The 19129-nt window shown below is 43.0% G+C and overlaps 1 protein-coding gene across 4 annotated transcripts in view; it reads right to left on the minus strand.

Moving 5' to 3' along the window:
- Nucleotides 1–19129, minus strand: part of SGTA (small glutamine rich tetratricopeptide repeat co-chaperone alpha) — a 90076-nt gene that overhangs the window by 30778 nt on the left and 40169 nt on the right. For all 4 annotated transcript variants that reach the window (XM_073685669.1, XM_073685677.1, XM_073685687.1 and 1 more), the window contains exons 5-8: nt 9292–9391; nt 6014–6118; nt 2088–2226; nt 1939–2001 (exon numbers count right to left, since the gene is read on the minus strand). In XM_073685669.1, the coding sequence (XP_073541770.1) occupies nt 1939–2001; nt 2088–2226; nt 6014–6118; nt 9292–9391 (407 nt within the window). The remainder of the gene's footprint in view (nt 1–1938; nt 2002–2087; nt 2227–6013; nt 6119–9291; nt 9392–19129) is intronic.

Here is a 19129-nt window from a genome sequence, read left to right on the forward strand (position 1 = left end):
ATCACACCTCACCACCTGTAAACTTGACCCAATCCCGTCCCACCTCATCCCAAACCTTACCACTATCTTCATCCCAGCCCTAGCCCACCTCTTCAACTTGTCACTAACAACTGGTGTCTTCCCCTCATGTTTCAAACATGCCTCAATCACACCCATCCTCAAAAAGCCCTCCCTTGACCCATCCTCTGTGTCTAGCTATCGCCCCATATCACTTCTCCCCTATGCCTCAAAACTACTGGAACAACATGTCCATTCTGAACTGTCCTCCCACCTCTCCTCCTGCTCCCTCTTTGACCGCCTACAATCTGGTTTCCGACCGCACCATTCTACTGAAACTGCACTGACTAAAGTCACAAACGACCTACTAACCGCCAAATCTAAGCGACACTACTCTGTCCTCCTCCTCCTAGACCTGTCATCTGCCTTTGACACAGTGGACCATTCCCTCTTACTACAGACTCTATCATCTCTCGGCATCACAGACTTGGCCCTATCCTGGATCTCCTCATACCTAACAGACCGGACATTCAGTGTCTCCCACTCACACACCACCTCTTCATCTCGCCCCCTATCTGTCGGTGTCCCCCAAGGTTCAGTTCTAGGACCCCTGCTCTTCTCCATCTACACCTTAGGCCTGGGACAGCTCATAGAGTCTCATGGCTTTCATTATCACCTCTATGCTGATGACACACAGATCTACCTCTCTGGACCCGATATCACCTCCGTATTAACCAAAATCCCACAATGTCTGTCTGCTATTTCATCCTTCTTCTCTGCTAGATTTCTAAAACTTAACATGGACAAAACAGAATTCATCATCTTTCCGCCATCTCATTCAACCCTCCCAACTGACCTATCCATCATAGTCAATGGCTGCCCACTCTCCCCAGTCCCTCAAGCTCGCTGCCTCGGGGTAACCCTGGACTCGGAACTCTCCTTCAAACCACATATCCAAGCCCTTTCCACTTCCTGCCGACTCCAACTTAAAAATATCTCCCGGATCCGCACATTCCTAAACCATGAATCTGCAAAAACACTAGTGCACGCCCTCATCATCTCCCGCCTTGACTACTGCAACCTCCTGCTCTGTGGCCTCCCCTCTAACACTCTCGCACCCCTCCAATCTATCATAAACTCTGCTGCTCGACTAATCAACCTGTCCCCCCGCTATTCCCCGGCCTCTCCTCTCTGTCAATCTCTTCACTGGCTCCCCATTGCCCAGAGACTCCAGTTCAAAACCCTAACCATGACATACAAAGCCATTCACAACCTGTCTCCTCCATATATCTCCGATCTAGTCTCCCGTTACATACCTGCACGCAACCTCCGATCCTCACAAGATCTCCTGCTCTACTCCCCTCTTATCTCCTCCTCCCACAACCGTATACAAGATTTCTCCCGTGCTTCCGCCCTACTCTGGAACTCTCTACCCCAACGTATCAGACTCTCGCCTACCGTGGAAACCTTCAAAAGGAACCTGAAGACCCACCTCTTCCGACAAGCCTACAACCTGCAGTAACCACCGCTCCACCATACCGCTGCACGACCAGCTCTACCCTCACCTACTGTATCCTCACCCATCCCTCGTAGATTGTGAGCCCTCGCGGGCAGGGTCCTCGCTCCGCCTGTACCAGTCGCTGTCACATTGTGTTCAAGATTATTGAAATTGTTCTTGTATTATACCCCCTTTTTCACATGTAAAGCGCCATGGAATAAATGGCGCTATAATAATAAATAATAATAATAATAAAAATATCTAAAAATCACTGAGATATGTTGAAATATTCCAAAGTTATTGACACATCAACTAACATGTCAGATTTGACAAATTTGGCCTGGTTACATCAAATATTGAATTGGTTCATAAAAGCAAAAAAACAACATTTAACATCCCAGCAACATTATGATAGTCTAAAAAAGCCATCATAATCCACTTACCATACTCATGAAGCCAGGGTTATTCAAAAGCCCAGCTAGATCTAATCCTCCAGGTGAACCCATCTGTAGCAGATAAAAAAACATTGTTTTCCAACAAATGCATAAAATACCTGTCCCCAGCTTCAGAAAGATAAAGCAGATGAACTTACTGGACTTGGCATTTCTTTCATCTTCTGTTCAGCAATTTTAAGATTTGCTTTGTAAGTGTCATTGTCTGGATCTAACTCCAAAGCTCTCTTGTAGAATCCCACAGCTTCGGCGTGTTTATTCAAACTTGATAGAGCCAGTCTGGATGGAAAAAAGTACATACAGGAACCCACACAGAACAAGAGTAAAGTGTCCATAACCCAATATAAATATTTAATGGTGCTCTTACTGTAATCATTTGTGGTTTGGGCTACAATGCCATGCTTTCAACATTGAACTAAGAGCATGCTATGTGCCAGAACAGTTGTCGCATATGCCCTGGTATTGGTTGGCAGCGGTTATTAAATGGTCTTCTACAACATGTTACCTAACTGCAAAGGAGAACATTCATTTTATCCAGCTGTCACTTACTTATAAAGAATTAGCTCCTCTCAGAAACCCCAATCATAGCCCAAGATGTGAAAACCACATAGCACTGAACTGTAGTGTGACCAGAAACGAATATCCCAACCATTAAATGGGTTTTAATCAAGTTGGTTGAACTTATCACCTACACTGTTCTACAGCCAAATTGGTTTTGAGACAAAAACAGTTGAATTTAACGAATTTTGTGTTAAAAAGAATGAGACGCTTCAATTTGCTGAATGGCTCTAGTTTTCAAGATCCAGAGGAGGTTGTAATTACTTATGACACCTCTCATGCTGAGTTATAGAAAAATTGTGTCTGTATTATTTCATCATTATTGCATTGTTGGTAGCTCGTCTATTACATCATCTATTTAATCTATTGAGCCTTCAATATTCTATCCTAGGGTGACCAATCAAAAAAAGTCAACTCCGCTACGATGACATAATCCTAATTACAGTTGCATCACGTACTTTGATAAATGCTCTCTGTATAAGTTAAACAGTTTTAGGATTTCTTCACATATATATTTCTATTGTTTTTTCAGATATGCCTTGTTATTGCATTAAAGCGGATAGTTTTTTCCAACATCTGTGGAGAAGTCACTTTTGCGTCACAAAGGAGAAACTTGACTACCACGATAAGGAAAGCCTACAACTTGTATTTTGGCTGCAGAAAAGGAGATCAGGACAAAAGTTGGGCTCAACACACATGCTGCGACAGATGTGCATCAGTGGTTGCATGGGAAGTGGCAATCTATGCCTTTTGCAGTCCAAATGATCTGGAGACAACCAACCGATCACAAAACCAATTGCTATTTCTGCATGGTTCCCCCATTAGGAAAGAAGTTTCAAGGAAGAAGAAGTAGATTTTACAGTATCCAAATATTCCCTCAGCAATACGCCCAGTACCACATACAGAAGACCAGCCGGTACCAAAACACAAGAAACATTTTCTGTCCAGTCAAGTGAGGAAGAAGATGGCGCTTTGCGGTCATGGAGCATTTTCCTCTCACGACCCAGACCTTCAGTCAGCAACGTCAACTGAACACAAGTGAACTGAATGATCTTGTTAGAGATTTGGATCTGCCCAAGAGTAAGGCTGAGCTCTTAGATTCCAGGCTACAGCGGCGGAATCTCCCAGTGGGCGATGTTTGGATTTCTTTGCTCTGCAACCGTGATAAAGATCTTGTCCAATACTTCTTCATGGAGGGCGATCTTGTGGAATGCAACAACATGAACAGTTTAATGGAAGCTCAGAAGATGTCATAATCCAGAGATTTTGAGACTTCATCGATTCGTCCAAAACAAGCCTAAAAGAAGTCTTGAGGCATAATGGCAATTTGCTACCTTCAATTCCAGATGGTTATGCAGTCCACATGAAAGAAACCTATGTCAACATGAAACTGCTGTTTAGGTTCCGGAACTATGACTAACATTTATGGCCCCTCTGTGGTGACTTAAAAGCTGGTTGTCCTCTTACTTGGTCTCAAGGATGGATACACAAAGTACTTCTGCTTTTTGTGTGAGTGGGATAGTCGTGCAAGAGAATATCACTACAATAAAGAGATTGGCCTCTCCGAAATTCACTTCAGCCAGAGAATAAAAAAAAAAAATGTCCTGCATCCAGCACTTGTTGATCCTCATAAGATTTTATAACCCCCATTGCATATCAAGTTGGGCCTAATGAAGAACTTGGTAAAGGCAATGGATAAAAATGCAAAAGCTTTCAAGTATCACATTGATAGATTTCCAAGATTGAGTGACGCAAAGATAAAAAGGAAGGAGTCTTTATTGGACTAAAGATTCGTAGCCTTCTTCAAGAGGAGTTTCTCAGTTTGTTGCAGGGCAAGGAAAAGGCTGCATGGGTGGCATTCGCATTAGTGGTAACTTATTTTTTGGTAAACTCAAGAGCAAATAACTATGATGAGTTGGTGGAAAATCACCTGAAAACATAGAAGAATGTTGGTTGTAACAGGTTCTTAAAGATTCATTTCTTAGATTTGCGTTTAGACTCTATTCCACCAAACAGTGGAGCAGTGAGTGATGAGCACAGTGAGAGATTTCACTAAGATATTGTGGCTATTGAGAAAAGCGATCAAAGAAAATGGAATCCATCAATGCTTGCAGATTACTGTTAGACAATTGTAAGAGATGATCCGATGCAGTAGTACAAGAGACAAGCAAAAGAGTGGTAACTGAATGAGGACCAAATGTTGTGGTGCAATTTCTGTAACTGTTAATAATTCGCAATAGTGTTTAGACAGGTTTTAGTTATTTGAATTGTCAAGTTTCTTCTAAATATCAGAAAATTGGCATAACAAAATATTCTGCATCTTTAGATTTGCAAAAATAAGGTTTCAAAAATTCTAAAACTTATGCATATGTAGCAATAAAAGGAAAACTGTTTGATATCATAGAAACAAGAGCTAACTAAAAATTTTCATTGTCAGATTTGAATTCAGGAGGTCAAAATCATTAAGAAATGGCTAATTTCATAACTGAATATGACAACTTTTGAAAATCTGTAGAACAGCGTAAATCAGGGGAAAAGGTTATAAATTCAACAGTAGATTAGTGTGGGTCTGACTGATCTCTAGAACAGAGCACTTTTATACCCATTAAAATAGCATGGTTGTGCGCTTGCTTGACCTCTGCAGGGCTGTGAAGTCGGTAAGCCAAACCTTCGACTCCTCAATTTCCATGACACCGACTCCCTCATACATGGCTCATGTTTAAGTGATGAATTTACTGTAGCACAGATTCATCTCAGCTAAAAGTCTAGACCCTTAGATCAGGAATAGGACAGACATTTATAGGACATTTCATAACTTTCCCAAATTCTTATGAAAAATATTCCCCACAAACTGCACTGAACTACTGTACCCAATTTATTATATATTTTAGGAGTTGGAGTTGGTCCATTTTATACTGACTTCACCAAAATGGACATCGACTCAGACTCCACAGCCCTGGACCTCTGGTCCAATCATTTCTTATGCAAAAAGAAAAAAAAGGGGTCTCCATCGATGACCCAGTTAAAAATCCATCTTTATTGTAGAAATATTAAAATCTGTATGCACTGGTTCACAAGGAATATCCGAAGAAACAAAAACCTTTTGTACCTTTGGATATTCCTTGTGAACCGGTGCATACAGATTTTAATATTTCTACAATAAAGATGGATTTTTAACTGGGTCATCGATGGAGACCCCTTTTTTTCTTTTTGCATTTGTCTTCATCTCCAAGGCCAGGACGGCTCCATGCAAGGCTTTATACCTGCTGGCAATCTTCAATGTGAGGAGCCGACATGCCTTCCCTACTCCCCTCTGTATATAATCATTTCTTATGGGACTGCTGGAGAAAGTCAAATGTAGCATTCCAGCAGTTCCATAGAGAATGGATGTAGCAGCAGTTAAATATTCGTTTAGGTTTAGAACCCCCAGTCTTTGACAGTTAAATACATGGAAAACATACCAAATGCAGACTTGGAAATATATATAAAAATCTGACAGATTACTTACCCCATTCTACCATAGGCTTTGCTGTAACTAGGATCAATTGTAATGGCTTCTTCACAGTCTCGAACTGCTCCAGCATAATTCCCTATTTTACTAAAAGCTGCGGCCCTACATAGTTTAAGAGTAAAACTTGTTATTGTAACAAAATCAGCATTTAAGGACATATGGCTATGAACTGACATTGGCACAACAGCTCTCATAACATGTTAGAAATGCAATCTTAAATAGAAACGGTCATCAGGTTTTCCCTAAATAAAGTAGGGCCAGCACCAGTAAGCTCTATGTGACAGCACTGTAGAATGCTTTTCTATATGTCCCCAATGCAATCTCCATAAAACAAAAAATAGCTTTAATCAGACTCACATATGGGACGGTCTAGTCTTGATCCGGCACCTCCTCTCATCTTGCTTCGCGTGGATGACGTGTTCTAAGTCATCCGCACAGTGTCCTCAGCTTCTAGCTCCTGCACACTTATCTTCCCTGCCGAGGGCAGAGCAAAGTATTGTAGTGCGTATGTACCGGTGCTCTCTAGCCATTCCCTGTGCATGCGCATTACAATACTTTGCTCAGCCCTAGGCAAGGCAGAGAAGGGCACCTGCGTGGGGCGCACGGATGAGGATACTGAATGATTTAGAACCCGTCATCCATAATAAGCAAGATGAGAGGCGGACCAAGACCAGTGGCGCCCAATGGACCGGACCGCCCCGTAGGTGAGTATAATTAAAGCAATTTTTTTGTTTTACGGACAGCCCATTGGAGACATATAAACAGCATTCTAGAATGCTTTCATATATGGTTTACAGGTGCTGGCCCTATTTTATATGGGAAAAACCTGGTGACATGTTCCTTTAAAATGGAACCTATCAGCAGTATCATCCAGACAGTCTCCACCATGATAGAGCCATGTTACACTTCAAAAGCACTATTGCAAAAAGAAAAAAAAATAATCCAGGCATGGAAGAAGAGTCTGCTGAGTGTTTTACTCTGGCTTCTCATCACACAGATCAGCTTGAATGACAGGTCTTTCCATATATGTAAAGAGACCCATCAATCAAGTTGAGTGGGGCAGAAAGAAGCTAGAGCGAGATGTTCAGTGCACTCTTCCTGCTGTGCCTAGCTGTTCATTCAAGCTACGATTTCCCGAATATGTTGCAGCCAAGAAAAACATACAAGTGCTTCTCACTAAATTAGAAGATCAAAAAGTTAATTTCAGTTCAATACAAAAAGTGAAACTCATATTATATAGTCATTACAAACAGAGTGATCTATTTCAAGTGTTTATTTCTGTTAATGATTATGGCTTACAGCCAATGAAAACACAAAAGTCATTATCTCAGTAAATTAGAATATTTAATAGCTTGAAAAATGTTTTTTAAAATCCGAAAAGTTGGCCTACTGAAATGTATGTTCAGTAAATGCCCTCAATACTTGGTCGGGGCTCCTTTTGCATCAATTACTGCATCAATGCGGCGTGGCATGGAGGCGATCAGCCTGTAGCACTGCTGAGGTGTTATGGAAGCCCAGGTTGCTTTGATAGCAGCCTTCAGCTCATCTGCATTGTTGGGTCTGGTGTCTCATCTTCCTCTTGACAATACCCCATAGATTCTCTATGGGGTTAAGGTCAGGCGAGTTTGCTGGCCAATCAAGCTCAGTGATACTGTTGTTTATAAACCACGTATTGATACTTTTGGCAGTGTGGACAGGTGCCAAGACCAGCTGGAGAATGAAATTTCCATCTCCAAAAAGCTTGTCGGCAGAGGGAAGCATGAAGTGCTCTAAAATTTCCTGGTAGACGGCTGCGCTGACATTGGTCTTGATAAAACACAGTGGACCTACACCAGCAGATGACATGGATCCCCAAACCATGGTTGATTGTGGAAACTTCAGACTAGACCTCAAGCAGCTTGGATTGTGTGCCTCTCCACTCTTCCTCCAGACTCTGGGACCTTGATTTCCAAATGAAATGCCAAATTTACTTTCATCTGAAAACACATTGGACAACTGAGCAACAGTCCAGGTCTTTTTCTCCTTGGCCCAGGTAAGACACTTCTGGCGTTGTCTATTGTTCATGAGTGGCTTGACACAAGGAATGCGACACTTGTAGCCCATGTCCTGGATACATCTGTGTGTGGTGGTTCTTGAAGCAATGACTCCAGCAGAAGTCCACTCATTGTCACTCTACCCCAAATTTTTGAATGGCCTTTTCTTAACAATCCTTTCAAGGCTGCGGTTATCCCGGTTGCTTGTGCACCTTTTCCTACCACACTTTTTCCTTCCACTCAACTTTCCATTAATATGCTCGGATACAGCACTCTGAACAACCAGCTTCTTTAGCAATGATCTTTTGTGGCTTACCCTCCTTGTGGAGAGTGTCAATGACTGCCTTCTGGACATCTGTCAAGTCTTCCCCATGATTGTGGAGCCTACTGAAACAGACTAAGGGAATATTTTAAAACACTTAAGAAGCCTTTGCAGGTGTTTTTTGTTAATTATTCTAATTTACTGAAATAATGACTTGTGTTTTCATTGGCTGTAAGCCATAACACATCAACATGAACAGAAGTAAACACTTGAAAAAGATAGGGTTTGTAATGACTTTATATAATATACGAGTTTCACTTTTTGTATTGAAGAACTGAAATAAATTAACTTTATGATGATATTTTAATTTAGTGAGAAGCACTTGTAGCTTTCTGTAGTAAAGGAGCAAATCTGGATCTTTACGTTGCCAGTGGCCTTTGTAGCAAAAAATAGTTTTCAGGTGCCCTTTAACCGGCAGCTAAGTTCTGTTAATAGCAAAGCAATTAAATGTTACTGGTTTTGCCATAAATGTTTAAAAAGGCTTAAATTTTGAAACTGCACTTAATCTAATGTAAATAGTAGAAGAAATCCTTAATATAGAGTTGACAGATTACGGTATGCTTAGAGCTTAAGTTTTGCATTAAAGCTGTATTTTTTCAAAGAAAAGTCTTCATTCATTCATTGGATAGGGTATAACTTACGGACTTTAGATGATCTAACTGCTGGGACTCCCAGAGATCCTGAGAACAATCCTGAGAACCCCATTATAGACTCTACAGTGCTCAGTTATTTGGGTGGGGCTCTGTAGAGCCCTTCACTAAGGGGAACCGGAGTTCCAGCAGTTGGACCTCCAGGGATCAGTTAATCCCTAGTTTATGGATAGGGGATCATTTTCAATTGTGTGAATAACCTATTAGCATGCAGATTTTAAACAAAAAGGAGGGGGGGGGGGGGGAAATCACCAAGTGGGTAAAATTTACCTGTTGCAGAAATACACTGCATTTTTTGAGTTAAGATCGATGGCTTTAGTGTAGAAAGAGACCGCACTCTCAAAGTTTTCTAATTTCATCTGCTCATTGCCTAAACCATAAAAAATATTGTTATGTAGAGTCATATGAATAGATGTACAGATGGTATTTGTGCTTAATATAGTATATACAGTGGGGAAAAAAGTATTTGATGCACTGCTGATTTTGTAAGTTTTCCCACCTACAAAGAATGGGGAGGTCTGTAATTTTTATCGTAGGTATACTTCAACTGCGAGAGACAAATCTTGGAAAAAAAAAAAAAAAAAATCCAGAAAATCACATTGTATGATTTTTACATCATTAATTTACATTTTATTGTATGAGAAGTATTTGATACAATAGAAAAACAGAACTTAATATTTGGTACAGAAACCTTTGTAATTGCAAACAGAGGTCAGATGTTTCCTGTAGTTCTTGACAGTTTGCACACACTGCAGCAGTGATTTTAGCCCGCTCCTCCATACAGATCTCCAGATCTTTCAGGTTTCAGGGAGGTCACTGGGAAATATTGAGTTTCAGCTCCCTCCAAAGATTTTCTATTGGGTTCAGGTCTGGAGACTGGCTAGGCCCCTCCAGGATCTTGAAATGCTTCTTACGAAGCCACTCCTTAGTAGCCCTGGCTGCGTATTTCGGGGTCATTGTCATGCTGGAAAACCCAGCCACAACCCATCTTTAGTGCTCTTACTGAGGGAGAGAGGCAGGCTGTTGGCCACAATCTCACCATACATGACCCCAATCATCCTCCCTTCAATACTGTGCAGTCATCCTGTCCCCTTTGCAGAAAAGCACCCCCAAAGTATGATGTTTCCCCCACCATGCTTCATGGTTTTGACGGTGTTCTTGGAGTTCTACTCATCCCTCTTCCTCCAAACACGGCAAGTGGAGTGGATACCAACAAGTCCTATTTTGGTCTCATCTGACCACATGACCTTCTCTCATGCCCACTCTGGATCATGTGCTGGCGTCAACAGGGGGATTGTTGCGTGCCCTGCAGGATTTTAATCCATAGCTGTGTAGTGTGTTACTAACAGCAATGTTGGAGACTGTGGTCCCAGCTCTCTTCAGGTCATTGACCAGGTCCTCCTGTGTAGTTCTGGGCTGATTCCTGATCTTTCTCAGAATCATCCTAACCCCACGAGGTGAGATTTTGCATGGAGCCCCAGACCAAGGAAGATTGACAATCATCTTGTGTTTCTTCCATTTAGTAATAATTGTGCCTTCAGTTGTTGCCTTCTCACCAAGCTGCTTGCCTATTGTGCTGTAGCCCATCCCAGCCTTGTGCAGGTCTACAATTTTGTCCCTGGTGTCCTTAGACAGCTCTTTGGTCTTGGCCTGGTGGAGAGGTTGGAGTGTGATTGAGTGTGTGGAAAGGTGTCCTTTATACAGGTAACGAATTCAAACAGGTGCAATTAATACAGGTATGAGGCTGCGTGCCCACGATGCGTTTTTAAAGCGTTTTTTTGCTGCGGAATTTGCGCAGCGTAAACGCTTGTAAAACGCTTGGTAATCCGTCCCCCATGGTCCCCAATGGCAATCCGCACTTTCAATGCCCATGCTGCAGAATTTTCCGCAGCGTTTTTTATGTGCGGAAAAATCCACAGCATGTCCATTATTTGTGCGTTTACGCATGCGGAATTACCTTCTCAATGCATTAAAAAAAATGCAAGGCAATTCCACATGTCCAAAAGCTTCAAAAACGCGCGACAAATTCCACACGCGTTTTTTCGGGCAAGGACATGCAGAAATTAAGCGGAAATTTTCTGTTTTTTATTTTTAGATTCTGTCACTTACAGTTGAAGTGTTCCTACGATAAAAATTATAGACCTCTCCATTCCTTGTAGGTGGGAAAACTTGCAAAATCGGCAGTGTATCAAATACTTATTTTCCCTACTGTATCTCGAGAGTTTGCCAGTTTAACTCTTAAATTTACCATTTAGAGTAGTTGTACAGGGTTCAAAACTCAAGGCTGATTAAAAAAAAAAAAAAAAAAAAAAAACAACACATCGCACCGACAAACCTGTATGGAGTTTAATTGGGTAGTGTCAAGTTCTTAAATTGCTTAAATTAGTTAAACATGAAAATAAGCAATCGACTTGCTTTTGCTATCTGGGGTCATCCACTTGCAATGAGAGCTTTTATATTGTATAGAATACAGCTGGTTTCAATGGAGTTTGGTATTTAGACCCAGGGGTAGAGTATGCAGTAGTTACATTCCAGGAGACGGGTTAACTCTTAACATTCCAGTAAGCTCTCTCCAGCTCATTAAAAGGGGTTGTCCACTACCTATACTTACCACCGGTGTTGGCACTATTCCAGCGGTGTTAACACTGGCTCTTCTGGGGATCGCATGACATTGTAAGACTATCACTGTGGCCAATCACCCCTCTCTTCACGCGCCCCGCCTTCACAAAAATCAAGACATCCGGAAGAAGCTAGAGAGCAACCAAAGTTCTAACCTCCTCTGGATATCAATTACATCCGTAGGATCGGAGAGTGAAGCAAACAGTGATTGGCCACAGGAATGCCTGGGAGAGCAAATGCCAGCACAGCTGGAAAGGCGATGGCAGCAGAGGGGAGTAGAAGTATGATTATTTTACAGGGAGGAAACATAGGAATTCAGGAGCTCAGTTAGCTTCCTACTGCCCTACCCTTCACTTTCAGTTCGTGAAGAGATGCCGATATAAATCTTGCAGGTCTGCTAATCTCTCTGCTCTTGCTAGAGCTGTATGCGTGTTCAAATGCGCTGTTAGCTCGGTGTTGAAATGCAGTGATAGCAGTTTAGACTCGGAACAAATTGCTGACAGCCGAATTTGTTACAGCAGAACTTGTGCTGAGCTTTATAGTTTTACTACTACTATAGTTCTACTACTGACCAGTGCTGTCACTCAAGAAAACTAAAGAAAATGCATTGCTCTGAGCTACACAAGAGACAACTTGAGAATACCCCTTCACAACATGTGCCGTACATGGCGTCTCTCCCTTTGGCGCGGGCTCCGGCGATAAGCCTGCACCTCATGTCCCCTAACAGCCGCGGGTGGAATCGTGATCTGTCACTAGTTTCGCCCATCGGCGCCCGTGTCACATGACCGCCGGTCGTCGATGGGTTGGCATGACAACCCGGGGTCTGCAGGAGACTCTTGCGGTTGTCATTGCCAGGATGCTATGAGCGCCACCCATCGGTCAACGCTCATAGTAAGTGAGGATTTCTGCTACACACAGGCGATCTGAAGATTGCAGCTTCTAGTCTCCCACCGGTTCAAAAAAAAAAATAATATACACATATTTGGCATCGCCCGATCTATCAATATGTAAAAAAGAATTAATCTGATCGGTAAACGGTGTAATGAGGAAAAAAATCAAAACGTCATCATCACATTTTTTGTTTGGTTGCAGCAACATTGCAATAACGGGCCACCACAACATTGTATCTACCCCAAAAAGGTATAAATAAAAAAAAAGTCAGCTCGGCGCACAAAAAATAAGCCCTCACCCAGCCCCAGATCCCAAAAAATGGAGACGCTACGGGTCTTGGAAAATGGCGACTTTTTTTTTTTATTTTTAAACAAAGTTTAGATTTTTATTTTCACCACTTAGATAACAAATATGTAAAGGTTATTTTTTATTTAAGAACCTGGAGAATCATAAAGGCAGGTCAGTTTTCTCATTTAGTGAATATGGTAAACACCCCAAAAAACAATTGTGGAATTGCACTTTTTTTTGCAATTTCACCACACTTGGAATTTTTTTCCCGTTTTCCAGTACACTATATGGTAAAACCAATGGTGTAGTTCAAAAGTACAACTTGTCCCGCAAAAAATAAGCCCTCACATGGCCATATTGACCAAAAAAATAAAAAAAAGTTAAGGCTCTGGTCAAAAGGAAGCAAAAAACCAAAGTGCAAAAACGGAAAATGGCTCCGAGGTGAAGGGGTTAAGAACTCAAGAGTTAAACTGCAATACCAGACAACAAATGAAGATTTTCGGTTCTTACTGTAAAATCTCTTCCTCTGAGCCTTCATTGTGAGACACAGGAAACCATGAGTGTATGCTGCGGACACTAGACAAGAAAAAAAAGTTAGCTCCTTTTCAGTAGCGTACACACACCAACCGAAGCCTAGCTGATCCGTTAGTGTAAAAGGAAAGGAACCTAAAATAAAATAAAGACTGACACAACAGAGGCATTTAGAAAGGATGGGTGCTGTGTCCCCCAATGAAGGCTCAGAGATAGAGATTTTACAGTAAGAACCCAAAATCTTACATTTCTCTGTCGCTTCATAGGTGGGGGAGGGGGCGACAGTAAACCATGGGACGTCCCAAAGCAGTCACCAAGGGTGGCAAATCAAAAGGACTAGTCAAATGTACGACCAGAGGCGAGAATCTCAGGTCGGAGAACCGCCACTGTAATATGCAAAAGCCAGACAACGCAAAGGAGGCGGAAGAAAATACAGGACCATCATGACCAGAGTGTTCAGGAAGGGGTGCTACAGTAAGGGAGTTGAAAGATCGTTGGCTGAAAGAACTTTCCAGGAAACAAGGTAGGATGACTGAAAAAAAACAAAAAAACAAAACAAAACGCTGTAGCGTGTTCAACACGCAGGCCCCAAGACACATTGGAGGAAGCTGGAGATTACCTAAGCGTGCGCACCCCACAGGAATACTCAAACGGATGTAAGGGGAAACTGGTTTCCCTGAAAGGAAGGAAGAAATCCTGCCCTTAAGAAGTTGTGGAACAAACTATACTCCAGGTCTGACAATAAGGGAGGAAAGGGAGATTAAGATGGTTTCCCTATTTCGATCATAATCAAGATGTGTTCGGAGGAACTGGAGCTTAAATGCAGCGTTTGATGACTAGGCAGTGAAACTGAAACAGTCAAACCATGATAGAAAAGATAATGGAATCAGAAAAAAGATATAGAAGTTTCCAAGAGAGGAGATTGTAAGAAAGTAGACTACCTCCACGCTAGAAGAGGGTGGAAGGAAGGGGGAGGATTTGAGTCCAGGCGACTGCAAAAGTGGAGGACTATCGCAGAGTCGCGGAATCTGCAAGTGGACTGAAAAACCTCGTAGAGCACCCTGGATCACTTCATAACGATGTAGAGTATGTTCTGTCGTAAACAACTATGGACAAAAACCATCTGTTGAAATAAGCCGGAGAACAGTCTGATGAGACAAGCCCTCTCTTGTCAAAGGCCTTTCGCAAGTTAAGAAGTTCGTTGAACGAAGCTTACTGTTGGAAAAAAAAAAAAAAAAAATCAAACAGCTGACATTATTCAGTCCATGACGAGATACCTCCACTGAGGTTGACCTGGATAGCGCTCCACATTGGAAGAAAAGATAATCATGGGTTCCGCCATAGAATGATAAGAGAAAATGATGAAGAAGGGAGGGAGACTTAATTAGCCTACAGGCGATCCTGACCTGTGCAATACTGAACTAAAATTCCTAGCTGAGAAAAAAGGGAATGATAGTCATCATGAACTTTCTTCGGTCTGGAAGGATCTTTTGCGAAGAATGATGGTAGAACACCGCCACTAGGCCAAGAATAAGAGTATGCTCAGTAGAGAGAGACACGGAAGTAAAGACAGAGTGATTGAGTTCCAGTAAGAGTAGAAAACCCTTCTGAATAGATAGGAAGGCTGTGCATGCGGATAGAGAAAGCATGTTCGGAAAGACAAGAGACTGGATTGAGATGAGGGGCGATTTTGACCTGTTGAAGGTTGAACCCAAACAGTAGTGTGTTCTGAGAAAAGTGTAAATACCCCAGCATTCAGGAAAAAAAAGAAGCCCTGTACCAAATGTGTGATCCTTGTAAGGACACTGAAGAAAAGGCTAAGCCGATGGCAACGCCTAGGGCTGGCAGAGATACTTGGGGTCTCTGGATTCTAGAAGAAGAGGCATAGATGTAAATTCAAGCGTACTGAGAGAAGGAAGGCCATAGGTTCCAGTCGTCCTGGAGGGCTTTGAAGGGCACATCAGTACGTAAGCAAGAGATCCAGAATGGAAAGATAGGTACTGTCCAACACTGATTTAGATGAGAAAACCCTTCGTGGATGGAGTAAAGCCATGCAAAACATGGGACAGAGACCATGGACAGGTCGGAATCTAGAACTCAAGTGCTGAAGAACAACAGTGTGAAGCAGAGAGCAGGAAAGAACCTGAATGGCAAAAGAAACGACACAGGACAAAGACTCCAGTCGATATGAGGATGACTGGTCCAGCCTATGGAAAGCAAGTACTGATTCCCTAAGGCTTCTTGGGTAATATTTGTAGAACCTAAATAGTCTTAGAAAGGAAGGGAGCAAGGATCGTCACATGCTGGACCACTTACGTTGGCATGAGCCACAATACGACAGATAACCACGATGAAAATCGAAAAATGTCAGCCGCTGTAAGAAAACACAAACCATGAGCAATCTGTTCAGCAAGGACCAACCAATTCGAGGGAGGGGGTACCCAGGGAGGATGCCTGCGGTAGGTAATTGAAAGAGCGGGTCCAGCTCACTGACACAAACAGCTGGCATGAGTGCTGACTCTGAACCACAGGGTCAGACTTAGCCAGGGATTCCGCAAGTTAGAATGGGCTGTCCCATTCCCCCATTGTGAGACTGTGCTGGACCTGGGAGTCAAAATGTAAACACCGGGAGAGAAAATACAAATTACGCCTCGAAATACTTAGATGGATACAATTCTTGCTGGAGGAAGGAACTCGTTCTAGTGATGTTCAGAAATCAGATCCAGGACTGAAGCTGCTCCCGTACTATGGCTGTGTCTTTCGAAGGGCAAGGTGTTATTCGATTCAATTCCTGTTTACGTAACATTCGGAAATAGAATCTCTGGGCTGAAGAGGCTCTTGTACTCTTGGCTGTAGCTTGTGAAGGATAAAGTGTTTTCTGATCTCTGCAAAGAAGAAAGGGTAAGTACCGACAAAAAGACAAGGAGCTGAGGTAATGAAATCGCTCAAGGCTTCTTGTATTGCTCTGCGATCAGTCATGAAGATCATGGTATATATAGGATTTGACTCACTAGGTAGTGGACAGAGAACTAAACGCTGCTGCTATTAGTCATGTGGATCATATATGGTGGGTCTAACTCACTGGATAGTGGGTTATGCACGTGGATCGTGCTGTAGACAGTAATGTGGTTCATGGAAGATGGAGGTCCTGATCTACTGGATAGTTGGTAGAAGGTCCGAAAAACCAGATGGTGAGCAAGGCATCTGGGACGCAACTGTAATCAGGGTGAGGTGAGCGGCAGGAAGTAGGTCTGACTCGCTGCATTGTGGACAGAGCACTTGGATCACTACTGCAACAGGTCATTTGGTACGTGGTAGATGGTGCATCTGACTTACCGGATAGCGGACCGGCCACTTGACTTACTGCTGTGATCGGCCATGTGGCAGGTGGTGCATCTGACTCACCGGAGGGTGGACAAAACAACATCGAAAGCTGGTGCAATCGACCATGAGGTACATGGTAGATGATGCATCTGACTCAAAAGGAAATTGAACAGAAACATGGACCGCTGCTGCAGTCGACCAAGAGGCACGTGTTGGATAAAGTGTCTGATTCACTGGATAGTGGAAATAAAAACATGGACAGCTGCTGCTATCGACCATAAGGTAGATGGTGCATATGACTTACTAAATAGTGGACAGAACACTAGTAAGGCTGCTGCGATTGGCCCTCTAATACCTTGCCACAGACTCACCATGGAAGGAACCTGGGAGAAGAGGGCATAGAAAAAGCGCATTCCAGTGCTGCAGTCAAGGTCTGGATACCTAACAGCATTAAACAGGATACCAGACTGTGACGTGCACTGCAACTAAGAAGTCTGTCCTGGAGCATGTCCTGTCTCATTATATTATTGCATTTATTCATATAAATTTTCTTTTTTAAAAAAAAAAGGGGGGAGGGGAGTGGGTAGTTTCCTGAGGTTTGAGGGGAAATATCTATTGAGAAAAAAGGGATCCACTTACACAGCAGCCGGGGTTTGGAAATCGGAGGGAGACTGCTGGAGAGCACAAAGCTACTAGTCAGCCGGGGTCCGGTCCAAATGCGCAGTAGTGCAGGTCTAGATATAGCGCACCTCTCTTCATATTGTGGTGAAATGCCGGCATCAGGGAAAGAAAAATGATGCTGAGGAGGGGGGGGGGGGGGGGAGATGTCAGAAAAGAGCGCGCCGAGTTCCCAACATCAGAAAGAAGGCGCGCTGATTTCCAGCGTATCTAGGGAAAAAGGTGCGCCGTGATTGGATAAGGACGGCGGGCGGGGAGCGCTGATTGGCGCAAAACCCCCAGCATATATATGCTTTACAAGGAACGCCCCCCCCAATTCTCCCCTAGACCTATGGGGACTGATTCCTGGAGGTCCCAGCATTCATCTTTGCAGCATAATGGGGAAGACTCATCAGGCGTCCCAGATGCTGTTGGAGGCGACTGAAAATGTACCTGGTCCTGGAGGTTGTCTCTCGGGCAGCAGTAAGGTACTGGTTCAGTCTTCCCACCCTGTACGTCTGGCTCTAAGAAGCGCACGTGGCAGGGGAATGATGGCGAGGACTGTCCACCTGTCCCTTTGTGCGGATGCCCCAAACATTCTTGATTTGTTAGGGATGGTTAGGGTCCTGCCTGGTAGACACGAGAGGGTATAGTACTGACGCAACCCTACACTGCTCTCGGTCTCTAGAACGGAGGATCAGAGTGATCAATTACACACTGTCGCCAAATCACAAGCTGTATCTGGAAAAAATAAGTGAATAAAACACAACAAAAACCTAAGGTAGAAATGGGGCTGAGAGCAGCCCTGTGTCCACCTCCTACTGACACTAGCTAAAACTGATCAGCTTGGCTCCGGCTGGTGGGCTCAGTGGGTGACTGAGGAGGAGCAAACTTTTTTTTATTGCCTAGTGTCAGCATACACCCATGGTTTCCTGTGTCCCCCAATGAAGCAATAGAAAAATGCACATATGCAGTACTGTTTCAGGATGAACAGTCATGCTTTTCTAATCCTGCATAGACTATGGGAGATAGGAACTTTAGTGGAATATTTTATTTTTCTTTCCTCTTAAAATACATATAGTTTTATTTTGAACTGTTTAGGTTCTACAGCCTCTATTTCTGGCTACAAAATAAGTTAACAGAGAATTCCTCAGTTAAGCTGAACTTTAATGTGTCAAGCCAGAGGAGCTAAGGAAAAGCTAGATATACAGGCAGCACGGCAGCTCAGTGGTTAGCACTGTTGCTTTGCAGCGCTGGGGTCCTGGGTTGAAATCCCACCAAGGACAACATCTGCAAGGAGTTTGTATGTTCTCCCTGTGTTTGCGTGGATTTCCTCCGGGTTCTCCGGTTTCCTCCCACATTCCAAAGACATACTGATAGGGAATCTAGATTGTGAGCCCCAATGGGGACAGTGCTGATATTGTCTGTGACGCGCTGTGGAATTAATGGCGCTATAGAAGTAAGTAAAATAAATAAGGTCTCATTCAGATGTCAGTGTTGAATGTAAGTGCTGTATCCGATTATTTAATGCTACAACACATACCCAATACAGTCTATGGTGCTGTTCACATGTCTGAGTTTTGTATGGACACAAGGTCTGTGAAAATACACGGAGACATGTCCGTTTTTTTCTGGTATCCACAGATAAAAAGGGCAGATACAAATGTATGGGTTGGTGAGAAACCCATACAGCACACGGATGACATACATGTGAGTACTGTCCGTATTTAACATCACAAAAGAGACCCACGGACCATACACTGATCCAAAACCCTGATGGCAACGGTATTTATTTTTT

The sequence above is a fragment of the Phyllobates terribilis genome, unplaced genomic scaffold (assembly GCF_046119375.1).
Source record: "Phyllobates terribilis strain yellow unplaced genomic scaffold, ASM4611937v1 Scaffold_1__5_contigs__length_1240528914, whole genome shotgun sequence".
Taxonomy (NCBI): domain Eukaryota; kingdom Metazoa; phylum Chordata; class Amphibia; order Anura; family Dendrobatidae; genus Phyllobates; species Phyllobates terribilis.